Source organism: Camelina sativa, chromosome 3 (genome assembly GCF_030686135.1).
Source record: "Camelina sativa cultivar CO46 ecotype springtype chromosome 3, ASM3068613v1".
NCBI classification, from domain to species: domain Eukaryota; kingdom Viridiplantae; phylum Streptophyta; class Magnoliopsida; order Brassicales; family Brassicaceae; genus Camelina; species Camelina sativa.
Genome location: NC_141882.1, coordinates 307,727 through 325,985, shown reverse-complemented (window position 1 = coordinate 325,985; position 18,259 = coordinate 307,727). Strand labels below are relative to the sequence as shown.

General features: G+C 36.0%; 4 protein-coding genes across 4 annotated transcripts; 3 read left to right on the top strand and 1 right to left on the bottom strand.

Moving 5' to 3' along the window:
* The first annotated feature begins 1,856 nt into the window (after positions 1–1,856).
* LOC104758959 (1-aminocyclopropane-1-carboxylate synthase 2-like) lies at positions 1,857–4,550 on the top strand. Its single transcript, XM_010481935.3, has 4 exons — positions 1,857–2,144; positions 2,278–2,409; positions 2,714–2,874; positions 3,155–4,550. Exons 1-4 carry the CDS (start codon positions 1,974–1,976, stop codon positions 4,182–4,184), a joined length of 1,494 nt encoding a protein of 497 aa, XP_010480237.1. The 5' UTR covers positions 1,857–1,973; the 3' UTR covers positions 4,185–4,550.
* Positions 4,551–6,424: 1,874 nt separating this feature from the next.
* Positions 6,425–9,075, bottom strand: LOC104758950 (heavy metal-associated isoprenylated plant protein 39). Its single transcript, XM_010481923.3, has 3 exons — positions 8,569–9,075; positions 7,734–7,809; positions 6,425–7,174 (listed from the first exon to the last, which is right to left on the bottom strand). The coding sequence occupies exons 1-3, from the start codon at positions 8,572–8,574 to the stop codon at positions 6,714–6,716; spliced, it is 543 nt and encodes a 180-aa protein (XP_010480225.1). The 5' UTR covers positions 8,575–9,075; the 3' UTR covers positions 6,425–6,713.
* Positions 9,076–12,887: 3,812 nt separating this feature from the next.
* On the top strand, positions 12,888–15,019 carry LOC104758939 (uncharacterized protein At1g01500). Its single transcript, XM_010481913.3, has 2 exons — positions 12,888–13,869; positions 14,373–15,019. Exons 1-2 carry the CDS (start codon positions 13,102–13,104, stop codon positions 14,604–14,606), a joined length of 1,002 nt encoding a protein of 333 aa, XP_010480215.2. The 5' UTR covers positions 12,888–13,101; the 3' UTR covers positions 14,607–15,019.
* A 261-nt stretch (positions 15,020–15,280) lies between these two features.
* Positions 15,281–18,025, top strand: AN (C-terminal binding protein AN). Its single transcript, NM_001302985.1, has 7 exons — positions 15,281–15,868; positions 16,070–16,235; positions 16,357–16,487; positions 16,607–17,398; positions 17,609–17,656; positions 17,742–17,855; positions 17,954–18,025. The coding sequence occupies exons 1-7, from the start codon at positions 15,281–15,283 to the stop codon at positions 18,023–18,025; spliced, it is 1,911 nt and encodes a 636-aa protein (NP_001289914.1).
* The last annotated feature ends 234 nt before the right edge of the window (positions 18,026–18,259 follow it).

Genomic DNA, 18,259 nt, shown 5'->3' with positions numbered 1-18,259 from the left:
CTCAACAGAAGTTCCATACTTTGAACAAAGAAGAAATGGTCACGGAAGGCTAGGTCTCTCTGCAATACAAAAGTGTACAGCAGCAATTCGTATGATGGCGTATGGTTCTGCAGCGGATGCGTTTGACGAATACCTCCGTCTTGCTGAAAGCACTGCTATGTTATGTTTGGAAAAGTTTGTTGAAAGAATAGTTCATTTATTTGGAGATGAGTATCTACGCAGTCCCACACCAGAAGATCTTCAGCGACTACTCGATAATGGAGAGGTACGCGGATTTCCCGGGATGATAGGAAGCATAGATTGTATGCATTGGGAGTGGAAGAATTGCCCGACTGCATGGAAAGGTCAATATACACGTGGATCTGGAAAGCCAACAATTGTTTTAGATGCTGTAGCTTCACAAGACCTCTGGATATGGCTTGCATTTTTTGGAGCTCCAGGTACATTAAACGATATCAATATTCTCGATCGCTCACCAGTTTTTGATGACATATTATAAGGTGTAGCTCCCAAAGTAAAATACTTTGTTAACGGACGACAATATCGTATGGCTTACTATCTCACCGATGGTATTTATCCAAAATGGGCTACTTTTGTCAAATCAATTTCAATGCCACAAGATCCGAAAGCATCGTTATTTGCTACATACCAAGAAGCTGTACGTAAAGATGTCGAACGTGCTTTTGGAGTCTTGCAAGCTCGATTTGCCATAGTCAAAAACCCAGCTCTTATGTTGGATAAGGTAAAAATTGGAAACATAATGAGAGCATGTATCATATTGCACAACATGATTGTAGAAGATGAACGTGATGGGTATACTCAGTATGATGAGGCCACATTTGCACAAGTAGAATCAAACCGAACTTCTGAAGTGGATTTCACGTATTCTACAGACATCCCTTCAAATCTCAGAAATATGATGGGCGATACGATAACCATTCGAAATGAAGTTCGTGACAAGAAAATACATGACCGACTGCAAGCGGATTTGGTTGAGCATATGTGGGAAAAGTTTGGCACAAATCAATATTAAAATTAATCATTTCGTAATTTATTTTTAATATGCTTTTATGTAATGTTTGTTTAAATTTTTATTAAATGCAATATTTTTAAGTTTTTTAAAAGTATACAAGTCTTATGAATTTAAACAAAATACCATAATAATTTACAATAAAAATATATATATACTTTTTTAAGAACCTCAAATTTAACAACCTTCAATGGACCCATGAAATATCTAAGTTTCTTAAGAGGTTTTTAATTTCATTTTTTTCAAAATTAAAAATAAAATATGTTTTAAGATACTTTGGTTAAATCCTTTGATGTGGATGCTTATACATTTTTCTATCATAACTTTCTTCCTGATTATTTGTATTCTATCAAATATTCTCCTCTACAGCCCTTATAACCTTTTTATTTTTTTGCATGACTTCGTAGTTAAAGGTCAACATTTTTCTAAGAAGCTGCTTAGAAATAGCCTTTGGGTTCGAATAAGTACACATAATTTCCCCACCAGTAGTTCCCAATGGATTTTAATGATGCAAGGGAAATCAAGACGAAACTATTGGAGTAAGACCAATATTATCCATCGTCGTCATCTGCCAAATTCGAAATACTATAATCTTTAATACAAGGGATATTGACGCTAGCAAAAAACACAACCACCTTAATTCATCGCAACAAAAATTACGTTTTGAAATATATTGTTTTGGGTGGAGAAACTTCCTTGGTTTGCTTGTTCCTTTTCGGTTGTTTCATCAAATCCTAACTCTTTTTTCTTGGGACCCCACATCAGCTTTATGTTGTCTGTCCCCTCCATGTTTCTATTTCACCTCCTATATAAAACCAAACACTCATACGTTAATATTATTAGTACATACCACAAAAACTTGTCATAAGATCAATATTGATACCCCCAAAACAAAAACAAAAACAAAACAGCTCCAAAAGAAGTGTGAATATTCAAACAGTAAATGGGTCTTCCAGGGAGAAATAGCGGTGCGATTCTGTCGAAAATAGCAACAAACAATCAACACGGCGAGAACTCTGAGTACTTCGATGGATGGAAAGCTTACGACAAATATCCTTTTCATCTTTCTCATAATCCCCATGGTATTATCCAAATGGGTCTTGCAGAGAATCAGGTATATATTCTAGAATAATCCGATATAATATTGCATATATGTTGTTGTGCGTTTTCATCCGTGTATTAGCTAGCTAGCGTGAACACGTATATACACAACATCAGATAACACATTTTTTCTAAACATTTTACAGCTTTGCTTAGATTTAATAAAAGATTGGATCAAAGAGAACCCAGAATCTTCTATTTGCACTCTTGAAGGTGTTCATCAGTTTAGCGACATCGCCAATTTCCAAGACTATCACGGCCTTAAAAAGTTTAGACAGGTATAAATCACTCATTTGATCTAGATATCTTGTAATAAGGTTCAGGTTTACGTTAATATACGCACTACGGAAGTAATTATACGTTGATTTATATTATATCAATATTAAACTAAAATGACATAGTTTAGACCAGTACAAATCAATTTAAGCAGTAAGTTTACATACTAGTAATTAGTTAACATCTAAACATCAGTAGATATGAACTGCATAAGAAAACAAATTTAGTCGTCCGACGTTATGTAATTTTCTTATTTACATTTAGTAACTTATAAGTTTATCCCTGATGAAAATTTTGGTATTGAAGGCAATTGCACATTTCATGGGAAAAGCTAGAGGTGGAAGAGCGACGTTTGATCCAGAGAGGGTGGTTATGAGTGGCGGTGCCACGGGAGCAAATGAAACAATTATGTTCTGCCTCGCCGATCCCGGCGACGTCTTCCTCATTCCCTCTCCTTACTATGCTGCGTAAGCATTTTAATATTTTCTCATAATCACATTTTTAAAAAATAGTAATATGATAATGGATAATTGTTAGGGGAAATTTCATTAATGTTGCTTTCACATACTTTTTTGTGGGATAACAAATTCTAAATCGAAATGAGTTAATAATATTAGTATTAATTGACTCTTTCGCCAACTTTATCACACGTGTAAGTATATCAAATTATCAAATTCCATTGCGGTTTAGATTCATTCAACGAGTAGCTCATACGTGTGATAATTAATTGTTTAATCCTTTTTGCAGATTTGATAGAGACTTGAGGTGGCGTACAGGTGTCGAGATAATCCCGGTTCCTTGTTCAAGCTCCAACAATTTCAGATTAACCGTTGAGGCCGTGGGATGGGCTTATAAAAAAGCCCAAGAGGCCAATAAGAAAGTCAAAGGCCTGATTTTGACCAATCCATCAAACCCGCTCGGTACGATCTTGGATAAGGACACACTCAAGGATCTAGTCCGGTTCGTCACGAAGAAGAACATTCACCTAGTCGTCAACGAGATCTACGCCGCCACAGTCTTCAGCGGAGATGATTTCGTTAGCGTTGCTGAGGTGGTCAACGACGTGGACAGCTATGAAGTCAACGTTGACTTGATTCACATTGTTTATAGTCTTTCTAAAGACATGGGACTACCTGGTTTTAGAGTCGGTATAGTCTATTCTTATAACGACTCGGTCGTGTCTTGTGCCAGGAAAATATCGAGTTTCGGGCTAGTTTCGTCTCAGACACAACTCATGCTCGCTTCGATGTTGTCAGATGAACGGTTTGTGGAGAATTTCCTTATGGAAAACTCGAAAAGGTTAGGGAAAAGGCATGAAGTTTTTACTACAGGACTCAAGAAAGCAGATATTACTTGCTTGACAAGCAGCGGAGGTTTATTTGTGTGGATGGATTTGAGACATCTATTGAGAGATCGTAACTCGTTTGAATCTGAGATTGAGCTTTGGCGTATAATCATCCACAAAGTTAAGCTCAATGTATCTCCAGGCTCTTCCTTCCATTGCACGGAACCTGGATGGTTTAGGGTTTGCTTTGCCAACATGGACGATGATACTCTCCATGTGGCGCTTCGGCGGATCCAAGATTTCGTGTCTAAGAACAGCAACAACAAGATCGTTGAGAAAGCAACGGACAAGGATCAAGTAATCCAGAACAACAATGCTAAAAAGCAGAAATGGAGGCAGAGCAATCTCCGATTAAGTTTCCGAAGACTATATGAGGATGGTCTCTCGTCTCCAGGGATAATGTCACCACATTCACCTCTTCTCCGAGCATGAAATCATAATAACGCCTGAGAGATCGGATCAACTCGTCCGCCTCTCACTCCAAATGTTATTCATCTTTTAATTAGTAAGTGAAATGTTTTTTTCCTTTGTTGTAAGATTGGGAATAATTCAACTTCGATGGCGATGCTAGGGTTGTTTTTGACAGCCAGCTTTTTCTCCTGGGGTCAAATGGTAACTTTTAAGATTTGTGTGTATAATTCTGTTATTTTTCCTCCCCCGCTTAGGATTTAATCGATAGATTCTCCTAGTGGTGCTGGTCTGTGTAGCAACTTAACCTTTTGGGATCTCTTATTTATCTTTTTGTGTGTAATAAAATGAAACGTTCTCTTTTGATAATAATTTATTATAATTGAATCACTAGTGTTTATTAGTTGGGGAGGTTGATATCTATCTACGTAATGGAGAATTTGTTAAGCTAGATTATTCGATTATTCTAGAACCACATTTTGTTGTTCGCCCAATACGTCACACGTGCATGCCACCGTGCCTATCATTTTCTGAAATAATAATATGGATTAAACCGAACATTCTACAGAGATATGTATACTTTATTCATTTATTTTTTTGGAATTTGCCTTAATGATATGGTGGGTGATGAAAAAGTCCTCAGCATTTTTAGCTGCACCAAATATGATAAAATTCATATTATTAAATTATAGAAAATGACAAAATTTGCTCAGAATAATTAACTATCGCGTAAGATGACATCTCCATCAATTGAATTATTCATGGATCGTCAGCTATTTTTTTTTTGTGTGCACCCATGAACCGTCAGCTTTGTTTCCCTTTTTCCTTTGTTAATGTCAGCTGGAATGAAATATATAATAAATTTAGCCTTTTTTGGTATAGATCTCAGCTGATGAAACCATACATATGTTTGTTTAAACTTGTTAGGAGATTAAGTGGTAAATAAAGATAAGGCGTGCTTTGGGCCGCCTCTTGGCTGATATTGATACTAAACACACCAACAAGAAAGGATTATATAAGACAAAAATCAAATTTGATATTTGGGAAAAAACGGTTTGATCCCTTTCATACTGATTAATATGTATCTGGATAATTTAAGTAGACATATGTGTGTATATGTAGATATCTGTCTATTTATAATGATCGACATCGTCGCCGTCATCATCACTCACCACCGACTCATGATCATATTCAACAGACAACAGTGTCTTACGAAACATGATGGAGTAATATTTTTATTTGTTTGGTAGAAATACTGACAATAGGCAGGCCCTTTCTGTTTTTGGTAGTGAAGTAATATTTTTTAGCATTCACGGGAATGTATTTTGTTTTGACCCAAATAATATAGATCGCAAAAATATTACAGAAATTAGAATTAGTGATCAGATAATGTGTTACAAAAGTTTTTAATTTGAATATTCACATGCTCCTTTTAGGTGCCTACCAACCAAAATGTTTTTGACATTTGCATATGTGATCTATGACGTTTACAATGAAATTGGTGACGTGAATACTATATATTCAATTTTTGAAAATCTAGTCCATTTTTCTGTGTCGAAAAATGAAGAACTTTTATATGTGTTGGAGATAATTCTTAAGTTGTTTGTTTCTAGAATATGATTATCTTTAAGAGTAATAATATAGAACTTCACGTAATAATATAGAACTTCACTTTATGTTATTATCCACTGAAATTAATTATTATATGAAGTTTTTTAGAACTCTATATTTAAACTTCATATTTGTGAAAAGAGAAAAGAAAATCTAGAACCATTAAAATAATTAATTACCAACTATTAAACAAATTTCTAAAAGTGACTTATCAGATGATCACGAAAGGCCATGCCCTTTCGCTTCGTGCAAAACAGAAGTAAAAATAAGTTATCAAATTTACAGCTAAGTTTTAATAACATTCTTAACCTAAAGCAACACCCAGATACGTACATCTAAAGTCTAAACATACAGTTTCCTGCAATATAATAAATTTGTAAAATAAAAATCACAAGATCGAAGATGACAAAATTACGGAATAGTAAAATCGTTATAACATAAATCAAAAACATTTCAGAATTATGTGAATAGCAAAACTATTTTGCAACTTCGCCATTACATTAATTATATACAGTAACACTAAATATTCGAGAGATTTAGTCCCTAAAATATGTGCATAGAATTTGTTACTTACATTATAAACCCTTGAGAAATATTAACGTCGACAAAGAAACGTGCATCACAAACAATATTAACTTAAGGACATCTGAAGATAATTTAACAAGCAAATTAAAATACTAACGTACATATATAACACCATTATATACAGAAAGTGCCCTTCAAAGTAAAAAAAAAAACAAAATTCTAGTACTATCGACGATATATACAGAAAACATATCATCGAAATCGATTTAAGGAAATTAAGCTTCCTCGCATTATCGAGGACAGAAAAAAACATATCCGATGACACAACCGAATCAATATATCCTGTTTCTTATTCTTCATCCTCACTATAGATCGGTTCATCATTTCCCCCCAAACTATATAACATAATATATGTTTTCAACATATAACGCAAGCATTAGGGTTTTCTTCGATGCTTTGAGCGTAGTAATATGTTGTTAGGTGAGGATTATATGCTTTATACGCCTTTACAAGTTCCAACACATGCTGCTCCGGTGTCGGCACAACCGGTTGTGGTTGGGGTTGTGGTTGCGGTTGATCTTTCTTCTCTCCCTCCTTCTTATCGCCGCCCTCTTTCTTCTCTTCTTCCTTCTTTGGCGCTTCTCCTTCCTTTTTCGCTTCTTCTTTGGGAGCTTCTCCTTCTTTTTTCGCCGGCTCGCCACCACCTTCCTTCTTCGGCTCCTCTTTCTTCTCCTTTTCCGGCTCTTTCGCAGGTCCTACTAGTACAATATCCGTCAAGGGCCAATACTTTCTTAGCTTACTTACTACATCCACCGGATCCACGGTTCCAATCACAGTCAATTGCTTCCCCTTCATGTCCATTGCAATCGAATCAATTCCTAGAACAAGAACAAAAAAAAAAAGATGAAATTTGTAACCATTTTGATAGACAGACAGACACTCGAGTTTTTGCCCTATTGATATAAGTTGCAACATTTTACAAGCAATATATACCAATAAGGAGTTTAAATTACTTTTGACTCAAACAAACAAAAACAAATCTTTGACAGCATATGATATTTCAATAGATGGGCACATATTCCAAAGGAGCTATAGTGGCCTAGATTTGATTTTATTCCAAAGAAATAAAATAAATGAATTTCAGAAATAATTGAAATATGGCGCAACATTTTACCGTATTGTCACTATTGAAAAAGAAAGACACTTCTGTCAGAGCAGCTCGTGATTGTTCATCAACAATAAAGCAATTTAAAACATGTTTACCTCAGTTAACACCTTCCTTTACCTACCAAATCGGAGACTAAACCGGACAGAAAAACCATTTGTCTAATAGTTTGGTTTCGAAGCGAGAACTAAACAGAGACAGAGCGAGATCTCTGTCCCTGTTTCTAATGTGTAAGTTTGTAACCAACATTATACAAGATTAGTGATGATTACCTGGGAGAGTAGAAACCGTTTTAAGGGCCTTTTGTTTTGCCTTATCATCATGCAAATCCAGGTTTAACACCATTTTCTGCAAAATAATTACAAAGTACAAACAGATTTTAGTGAAATTAATTTACAAGTGATATATGTGATCGCAAAGATGATCTAATCTTCTCTTCTTCCTTTTGTTTTTTTTATTTCTCTCTGGAATTTGTAGATCATGCAACTAAAAACAAAACAACTGGATCACCAAGAACATAATAAAAACATAGATTTATGCAGGTTTTACAGAAGATACTAAAAAGTTACTGATATGTTCTTAACGTTAAAACCAGAAAATAAAATAAAATTACTGATATATGTTTTACAGAGTGAGTGACATGCATGCGTATGAGTAGTGTGAACATAGTAGAGAACCAGACTTTTGTAAAACAGAGCCATGTGCATCATTCAATATAAGATTTTTGAATTGATTTTGTAAATAATAGTAAGTGAAAAAAAAACTGTATTTCACAAATAAGATTCCCCCAAGGGAAAAAGAAAGAGATATATATGTTGCAATAAGAGCAGAGTAAGTTAAAAAAAAAAAGTGAGATTGTTTCTGTTATTGAACTCCCAAAAGAAGTAGATCGCATCTAATAAACACACACATGTACTTGTTTCAGAACTGAAGGAATAGATTCCGAGGTTTCTTAGTAAAGAATATACATAAAGAGAAAAGTGCTTGTTACATTCAGATGCAAGATGAAAAGAAAAAAAAATCCAAGCCAATTTTTCTCTTCATAGAAATTCTAATCCTAGCTAGGAATCAAATCTTGAAAACGTGTAGAGTGAGAGAGAGATGGACCTTCATTGCTCCTCTGTTTTTTAGGTTAACTTTCTAAAGAATATGCCGAGAGGGAGAGAGAGAGAGAGAGAGATGTAAGAAAAGAAAAGAAAGATTTTGTCTCTTGAAGTTATAAGAGAGAGAGAGAGAGAGAGAGAGAGAGTTGAGAATGAAGGAAGAATAAGAAACTTTAGAAGACGATAAGAGAGAGATTGGACAGACACACACTGATCGTATAATTATTTTTATAAAGAAATGCCCAAATCCTGACAAATACTGGTTGATATATTAGAGAGAGATGCATGCAGAGCCAGAAGAAGAGAGAGTCTCTCAATCTGAATGAATGAATGAATGAATGGTGTAGTACGAGAGAGGGACGAAGAGATCTACTAGTATATCTTTTTTTCTTTCTTTCTTGATTTTCATTTCATTGACGCGCGTGTTATGTTAACATGCAAATGCGTGAAGTAATTAAGAGCGCGTGTTGTTAAAATGTTTTTAAGACGAGAACCCCCTTGCGAGCTCCGCGTCACATTGCTGCTTTCCGTCCTTTGGTTCTTGTTGTTTCCTTTTTTTTTTTCTTTTTTTTTTTCTTTCTCACCTTATCCACGTCAGTTTTTTTCTCACCTTTCCGTCCTTTGTTTTTGTTTTTGTTTTTGGGGCCATAATTCCTAATAATAAGTTTCATATACTCGGGGAGTATCACAAGATTTGTCATTTTTATACAATGGTGCCGAGAGAGACATATTACAAGATCATAGGTATGTGCGGTTTGGAGTCAAGTAAGTAACCCACCTACTTCGAATTATCCAAATCTGTTGAGTACAAGTATTTTGTAATTATTTCTTTTATTTAATCTTCATTATGTCAGGGATAACTCAATTAATTATTTGGAGTATAATATGAGTAGATAATTAAATTTTTTTAAACTAGTATTGTAATCTAATTAAAAAATTATAAGAAAACCAAATTGTTCATGATCACCCATTTTTTTACTCGAAATGGACAAATGTATATATATATATATATATATATCTTTTTTTTTTGGTAAAAGTACAAGGAGAGAAAGAAAAGAAAATAACATATTAAAGAAGATAATGTGGTCACTCAAAATTGCCAATATTTCCTTTTTATTCCATTATATGATTTGAATTGTTCTAAAGTTTTATGTATATGAAATTTTATCTAATAATTGAGTCCTCGCTAGCTATCCCACCATGATCAGTTTGCCAATTCTACACGAATTCGATTCTCCAAATAAAGACAAAACCCCCCAAAAAAATACAAATACATAAAGAAAATATATACATGTGTAGTGGGAAACAGCTATATATTTCCACGTGTTTGCCCACGTAGATTAATTTTAACTTCTCTATTAAATAAAATATTTGTTACGTCCACGAATTATACAAGTGGAGCAGCTTTTTTTGTATATGTCACTATGTTGGATTTGTGTTTGGCTTGCGCGTGAACCACACACAACGCTGCGACTGCGAGTATACGACCAAACGAGACGTGACGAGATTTGTAGTAATCTGGGCCACTTAGAGTGGAATCTCAGGCCCACTTCTCTCATGTTTATATTTTTATTATATACTTTTATTCTACAAAAATTTCAAAATATGTATTTATTAGTTTCTTTTTTTTAAAAGGCGGCTTAATATAGTCAATTCTTAGCCATCCGTTGGTCTTACCACCCTCAGCGTCTCATCTCCACCGTTGGTTCCTACTTTGACTATTATTAACCCAAGAGCAAACTAAACACAATTTGACCTAACTACTCTTTAATTATTTGGCAAACTTTGACAAAAAAAAAACATTTTGCCTTTATAGTTTGACCAAAATTGAAAATGGTATTATTGATGGTTTGAATACTAATTACAGCAGCTGCTAGTTATGGGTTTGCTTGTTTTTGACATTAGTTAGACGAGTCTTGTCTTGTTATTTATTTTTAACTAGTTTTAACTTTTAACTGAAAGAAAAAATAAATCTTATCTTACAAATGATGTCGTGCTACAGAAATAATATAACGGACAGTGTTTATGTTTGTAGGTGGATACACGTACAATTAGGGATGGTATAGTTATCTTAGGTATTTGAGATCAGCATTATATAATTGCAGACTATACAAATTAAGGGTTAACAAAGTATAGATTAAATCAGTTAAATTAAATTCTGCGTATTATAAAAATCCAACGTCAGCGTAAAATACGATTACGGATTAAGTGTTAACTAAAACTTACGAAATGTATTAATAAACTTTTACAAGGAGATCTAATATACGGTCAACATCATACTATTACTAACTATATTTTAAGCCGCGGAACAATTTTTTTTTCTTTTTAATTATATTTAATTTGTTTTATTTAATTAATTTTGTTTGGATTGTTAATTATTAGAACAATAATAAGGGAATAACCCTACCAAAAAAAATAATAAGAGAATTAAATACATAAATATGTAATTTATAAGCTATTGTCTCATTAAGTCACAATATTACAAATGATTTATTTGTTTTACAAAATTTTAGTTAAATTATCTAATTTAATATTTCTCATATTTTAATATTAGTAGTATTGGCCAAATAATTAAACGAGGATTTAACTCGTATTTCAAGACCGAATTAATAATATTTTATATTTATACTAATGTTAATTCAAATCATCATGTATATATAGATATTCAGTTTCTAAACAAAATATATACTGAATTAAATGTATGTCCTCTTGCTAAAGTTAAATATTTGTGAATATTGGTTTTCTAATCATTCTAAATTGGATTTTCGATTTAGGAAATTTATTAATGTTAATATAATTATGGAGATTATAACTTTTTTTTTGACAAATCGGTTGTATATCATTTATATTTGAGAGATTCTAGCATCTATAAATATAGTTTTCGAGATTTAATGGGTTAAAACTTTAATAGGTAGAGTTGTTTTTGGAAAAATCATAATGTATAGATGTTGTTAAGATATTTTGACAATAAATGTAACAAATGTTCGTTAATTTAAGAAAGTTTAGTATTTGAGTTTCTCTGCAATGTTACTTATGGAATTATTTTAGGGGTTAATATTGTAAATAAAACATATTAAATAAATAAAACCAAAAGAATATAAACTAAAATGTACTTCAAAAATAATAATATAGATACTACATGATGCAATTAAAATCAACTTAAGTAAAACCTCCGACACGGATCTTCAGTTGCGGACATACACATGAGTTGCAAAATCGTTATTTAAAATAAATAAACGACAATTAAAATTTTGATGTCAGATTAAAATTTTAGTAGTTAACTTTATGATTAGATTCGTCTACCTACCTCATTAGATGGTGAAATGACAAAACCCCAATCTTTTCGGTGTAAACAAAAAGGAGAAGGAAGAAGAAAACATTATAGCCGGCCTATAAATTATGTACAGTATATCCAAAGTTGGTCCAATTCATCCGAGAAGATCTCATATCCAACGGTGAGGAATCCCTTATAATTTTTCTTTTGAAAACAATACATAGATTAGATAGATCAAAAGATACGTCTACTAAAAGAATATAAATGGTTATGATTAAAAATAATAATTGCCGTACGGTCAATGACCCGAATGAGTAAAATGAATTTTGCTTTATCGTGAATCATTCTTTACTAAATATACTGTAAAAAGTTTCTCGGATTTAATCGCTGTCGGTTTCAGAAAATAAAATAAACAAAGCTATATATCCATTAACTTGTGGATAGTACGTTTGGTGAGACAGTATCATCATCATTCATTGTAATATATCATCACTTCACTTATACACTCAATGCATGATGAGTGCATCCATCTCTTCTTCTTCTTCTTCTTCTTCTTCTTCTTCTTCTTCTTCTTCTTCTTCTTCTTCTTCTTCTTTTGGGTGGTAAAATAGATATGGTGATATTATAGTCCATGCAATTTTCATTGATCATACAGGTAAACATTAAACAATACAGGGCTTATTGGGCTGATCTTAGTAAACGAGGTGTGTATCTTGTAAACATGGTCATAATTTAGGATACACATGAATAAAAAAACTCAGACTTCCACCACATAATAATGTTTTTCAAAACTTGTGTAGTTTGCATTTTTTTTTTTTTAAGTTGGTGTAAGATAATTTATATTAAGCCCAGTCCAAAAATTGATCTAAGCCCACTTAAGAGACCGAGAGGATATATTGTGGCCCAGTCTTGAAAGGAAAAAAAAAAAGGCACACGTGCGAGTCACACACGAGGAGGGTATTGTATCTTGTCGGTTTCTTCTTACCTTTCACCCCTCCGTAATTTACTCGGCGTCAAACTTATTTTTAAGAATTTGACTTTTTATTTTTACCTTCCAAAATATCTGAAACCCCCAAAAACCTAAACCAACAAAACAAACAAACAAACAAGAAAAAAATAAAAAATAAAGAGTTGCTGTTCGATTCCTTCAAACTCATTCATCATCATCTCTTTGTTTCTTCTCCTCCTCAATCCTTCCAAATTTTTCATCAATTCAGATTGCGAATTTGGTTTTTTTTTTCTTGAATCAAATCTGTTCTATAGATGATTTCGAAAGATCATCTTCATCAGGATCCTTTTGGCTCCACTACCACCACCAAATCGTACCACATGAATACATCCTCCGTATCGCCGCCGCCGTCTTCGGCATCTTCGATTGCGTTGTCGCAATCATCTTGGCTTGAGGTTCGTTTGTTCTACGTCCGTATCGCTCCCTGTGTTGTTGAGAACGTCCCTGACTTTCTCACCCTCCGTCACCCTCCCCGTGAAACCGGCGCTTCCCTTGAGGTTAACGGCGTTCGGGTTCCTTCTTCCCAGACGGCGTCTCTTAAACTCCGCCGTGATAGAGTCGACCGGGAAACCTCCGAGGTGACTTACGTTAGCACTGAGACCGTGCGCGTTACCGGATGCGTTGATGTCGAGGTTTACGATAACGACGATATGGTCTTGTGTGGGAACCTTGATAGGATCGAAGGTGCGTGGAACAACGGAACTGTGAGTGATCCCAAGACTGGATGGGGTATGGATTGTTACATAGCTATGGGCAACGGACACGGCTCGGGTCCTTCTTCTTCTTCTTCTTCTGCGTTTTTCCAGCCAAAGCGTGGTGTTTCGTCTCCGTCGGTGGAGGTTTATATAGCTGGTTGTTGTGGCGGTGTTCCGGTTATTTTGACCAAGACGATTCAGGCTAGTCCAAGGAGGAAGGTGGCTAGACACGTCACCCTCGACGCTATCCCTGAGGATGAGGAAGTTGGCAAAGAGCAAGACATTGCTACCATTGGTAACGATTTGGCCCGGCAAAGCAAAGTACAGGTATGATTCGGATTTCTCAATTCTCTTTTTGACGATTGTCTGTGATTCGGATTTAGAACTCTCTGATTGATGATTGTACACCAAGCCCGCAAGTGACTATTCTTAACTTAAGATTTGGGATTTTAAAAGGTTACTTCTTTGGTCCTGTATGCATTTTGTAGTTGATATTTGGTTATTATTATCACTCGCAATTTTCTGGTAAACTTAGCTTTTGATTGAGTGTTTTCTATGACTCTACTGCTGATTCTGAAAATTTAGACTGTTGATGTTACAAAGTCTTATCTCTGCTTCTTCTTGAGTGTTTTCTTGTGTAATCTACAGCTGTATTTGAAACTTTTGGAATGTTGTCTGATCAGCAGTTGAAATATAGTAATATGTCAAGAGACAATTCTTTGATATCTCCAGAGTTGTTAACATGGATTATCATCTCTGTTTGCATATAATGGCGTGAAAAGCTCCCACTTTTTTGGTTCTTAATCTTGTTTGTCGTTTGGTTTATGCAGATCATGGAATCAGAAGCTGATGATTACGATGAGTCTGAAATGAAAATGGCACAGAGGTACTACCCAGAAGGGATGTATGTTGACGAGGATGGTCAACTCTCATGGTTTAATGCAGGTGTCAGAGTTGGAGTTGGGATAGGCCTTGGGATGTGCCTTGGTGTAGGCATTGGAGTTGGATTACTCATGCGTTCGTATCAAGCAACAACGAGTAATCTTCGTAGGAGGTTTCTCTGATCATCATCACTTACCACCATCAACTAAAAACCCCACTTAGACACGTGGAGATCCTAAGAAGAATCATGACATAGTAAAGATAGAATTTTGGTAGATAGAGATGTATAGAGCTTTTGGTTTTCAGCGGTTTGTTTCCCCTCTTTTGCGTATATATAATCGGCTCTGTTCATATACTTTTAGTAGCACACGAGCGAGTTCCAATCTTCCCTTAGTCATGTGTTTTTTTTTCTTTTTCTTTCTCTTTCTCAAGTCTGTGTCTATGTCGTTGCTCTTGTGTAGAAAGAGATTTCGTGTTGTTGTTAACTCTGGAGTTTGTCCTTTGGTGTTGTGGCATAGGGAGTGTACGTGTTTCACCTGTAACTTGGTTTGCGTTTTGTCAGTAATGGCATCATAATTAAATAAAAACTTACACATGGCGCAAGTAACGAAAACGGAGTCGTTTTCTCTTCACGCTAACGGTGTCGTACTAGGGCGAGCATCAGCATCGGAAGTTCGGACCAAATAAATATGCCTTTCAATTTGTTTAAAATTGCACTTTAAGCCCTTAACTTATGATAAATGCAATTTAGCCTCTTAGTTTTATCAGAGTTTACAACATTGAACCCTAAATCAATTATGTTCCCAAAATCAAAATTTCACTCCTCGAGAGTAGGGAGAAGAAGAAGAAGAAGGGGATGAGCAAGATCCGTTCGTCTGCGACAATGCCACATCGCGACCAGCCGTCACCGGCGTCGCCTCACGTCGTCACACTCAACTGTATCGAGGATTGTGCGCTTGAGCAGGACTCCCTCGCCGGCGTTGCTGGTGTCGAATACGTCCCTCTCAGTCGCATCGCCGATGGTAAGATCGAGTCCGCCACCGCAGTTCTCCTCCATTCCCTCGCATACCTTCCACGTGCAGCTCAACGCCGACTCCGTCCTCACCAGCTCATTCTGTGCCTTGGCTCTGCTGATCGCGCTGTCGATTCCACACTCGCCGCCGACCTAGGTCTCCGACTTGTCCATGTAGATACTTCCCGAGCTGAGGAAATCGCAGATACAGTCATGGCGCTTATCCTTGGACTCCTTCGACGGACGCATTTACTCTCTCGCCACGCGCTTTCTGCATCTGGATGGCTCGGATCGCTTCAGCCGCTTTGCCGAGGAATGAGACGGTGTCGTGGTATGGTTTTGGGTATTGTTGGCAGATCTGTATCCGCTCGATATTTGGCTAGCAGAAGCTTGGCCTTCAAGATGAGTGTGCTCTACTTTGATGTCCCAGAGGTACGTATGTTCGCAATGTCGATGGAGATGCCACTAGAGTGTTGTTATTAGGATGATGGTCTTTGTTTCTTTATAATGAATATAATTGTGGAACGGTTTAAGAAGTGTTTAGCTCTTACGAAACTGCATACGAATATGCTATTCATTCCAGTTCCTCTCGCTTGGATTTTTTCAATAGTTTGTGTTTGCATATATGTCCAGGGAGATGAAGAACGAATCAGGCCCTCGAGATTTCCACGTGCAGCGCGAAGAATGGATACGTTAAATGATCTACTAGCAGCAAGTGATGTCATTTCGCTTCACTGTGCATTAACAAATGACACGGTTCAGATCCTCAATGCAGAGTGTTTGCAGCATATAAAACCTGGTATGAGTTTTCTTGTCTGGTACTCAAAATGATGTTCGATTCTCCACGTAATGTAAATTGAAGATGGTAGACTTTCTGCTTTCTCTCATTCCCTCTAGTTCTGGTTGATTTTATATGTTAGGGGCTTTTCTTGTAAATACTGGAAGCTGCCAGCTGTTGGATGATTGTGCTGTGAAACAACTTCTAATTGATGGCACTATAGCTGGCTGTGCCCTTGACGGTGCTGAAGGTCCACAATGGATGGAAGCATGGGTATGCATTTCTTTTTCGTTGACTCAACTTCATATTTGTGCCTGCGTATTTCTCTTGTTACATCATCTTCTCTCTTTATGTTATTTATCCTGCATTATAATATCTTGTTTTAATTGCAGGTGAAGGAAATGCCAAATGTGTTAATACTACCTCGTAGTGCAGACTACAGTGAGGAAGTATGGATGGAAATAAGGGAGAAGGCCATCTCTATCTTGCATTCATTCTTCTTAGACGGTGTAATACCAAGTAACACTGTTTCTGATGAGGAAGTTGAGGAAAGTGAAGGAAGTGAAGAAGAAGAACAATCACCCATCAAACATGAGAAATTAGCAATAGTGGAATCGACCAGTAGGCAACAGGGAGAAAGTACTCTCACCAGTGCTGAGGTCGTTCGTAGAGAGGGTAGTGAGTTAAAGGAATCTCTGAGCCCTGGTCAGCAACACGTTTCTCAAAATACTGCAGTAAAATCTGAAGTAAGACGTAGCAGATCCGGTAAGAAAGCCAAAAAGAGACATTCACAGCAAAAATACATGCAAAAAGCGGAGGGTTCCTCAGGGTTACATGAAGAAAGTACTTCACGAAGAGACGATATTGCTATGAGTGACACGGAAGAAGTATTAAGTTCCAGTTCTAGATGTGCTTCTCCTGAAGATTCCAGAAATAGGAAAACACCTCTTGAGGTAATGCAAGAGTCTTCCCCAAATCAGCTTGTAATGTCAAATAAGAAGTTCATTGGAAAATCGAGTGAGCTTCTGAAAGATGGATATGTAGTAGCCTTGTATGCGAAAGATCTCTCGGGCCTCCATGTTTCCAGGCAAAGAACGAAAAACGGTGGTTGGTTCCTCGATACTTTGTCCAATGTATCCAAACGGGATCCAGCTGCACAATTCATTATCGCATACAGAAACAAGGTAAACCTTTCTCTCTCTCTCTCTCTCTCTTCCTTTTCGTTAATCTTACTTGCCATGCCTCGTTAATAGTGGTTGGCTAATATAATATCTGTGGAGAGTGGATGAAGAGAATATGCCTCTTGTTGCTTCGTGAGCAAAGCCCATTTATAAAAAAACTAACATATTCTTATGAATGGCTAATTGGTTTTGGTGCATGAACCTGTTCTCCAGGACACTGTTGGTCTGAGATCATTTGCTGCTGGTGGGAAATTACTGCAGGTACCTCTTACATTACAGAGTGTTACTTCCAATTGATCAGTCGAAAGTGCTCTTGTGGAAACTAAAAGTGGTTGTGTGTGTGCAGATCAATCGAAGGATGGAGTTTGTGTTTGCTAGCCACAGTTTTGACGTGTGGGAGAGTTGGAGTCTAGAGGGTTCTCTGGACGAATGCCGGCTTGTTAACTGCAGGAATTCCTCAGTAAGTCTCTGTCATAGTACAAAATGGCCCTAAAAGGAAAAACCCCAATACTTTGTAAACAGTACTGATCTGTGTAAATGTTAAAAACAATGTTGCAGGCGGTGTTGGACGTGCGTGTGGAGATATTGGCAATGGTAGGAGATGATGGTATCACACGTTGGATTGATTAGAAAAAGAAATAGGGTCTCTCAAGTTGTGAGTTTCTCTCTTTTCTTTCTCTTAGTTAGTTTTACATTCTTAGGATTCACAGACCAAAAAAAGCACCCATTTTTGTGTGTTTTTTCCAAACGGTGTCGTGTGTTATCTAGTTGGTATCAACCAACTTATCTCTGTAATCATTGTTTATTCTCTAAGTTTGTTGAAACATCTGATGAGCTTGTCTAAGAGTGAGACTTTTCTTGTTT

Coding starts and splice junctions, on each gene's coding strand:
- LOC104758959 (XM_010481935.3), top strand. CDS start 1,974: ATGGGTCTTCCAGGGAGAAATAGCGGTGCGATTCTGTCGAAAATAGCA. Junction 2,145..2,277: donor TGGGTCTTGCAGAGAATCAG/GTATATATTCTA, acceptor AACATTTTACAG/CTTTGCTTAGATTTAATAAA. Junction 2,410..2,713: donor GCCTTAAAAAGTTTAGACAG/GTATAAATCACT, acceptor TTGGTATTGAAG/GCAATTGCACATTTCATGGG.
- LOC104758950 (XM_010481923.3), bottom strand. Junction 7,175..7,733: donor AACGGTTTCTACTCTCCCAG/GTAATCATCACT, acceptor TTCTTGTTCTAG/GAATTGATTCGATTGCAATG.
- LOC104758939 (XM_010481913.3), top strand. CDS start 13,102: ATGATTTCGAAAGATCATCTTCATCAGGATCCTTTTGGCTCCACTACC. Junction 13,870..14,372: donor CCCGGCAAAGCAAAGTACAG/GTATGATTCGGA, acceptor TGGTTTATGCAG/ATCATGGAATCAGAAGCTGA.
- AN (NM_001302985.1), top strand. CDS start 15,281: ATGAGCAAGATCCGTTCGTCTGCGACAATGCCACATCGCGACCAGCCG. Junction 16,488..16,606: donor CACAATGGATGGAAGCATGG/GTATGCATTTCT, acceptor TTTTAATTGCAG/GTGAAGGAAATGCCAAATGT. Junction 17,399..17,608: donor TTATCGCATACAGAAACAAG/GTAAACCTTTCT, acceptor CCTGTTCTCCAG/GACACTGTTGGTCTGAGATC.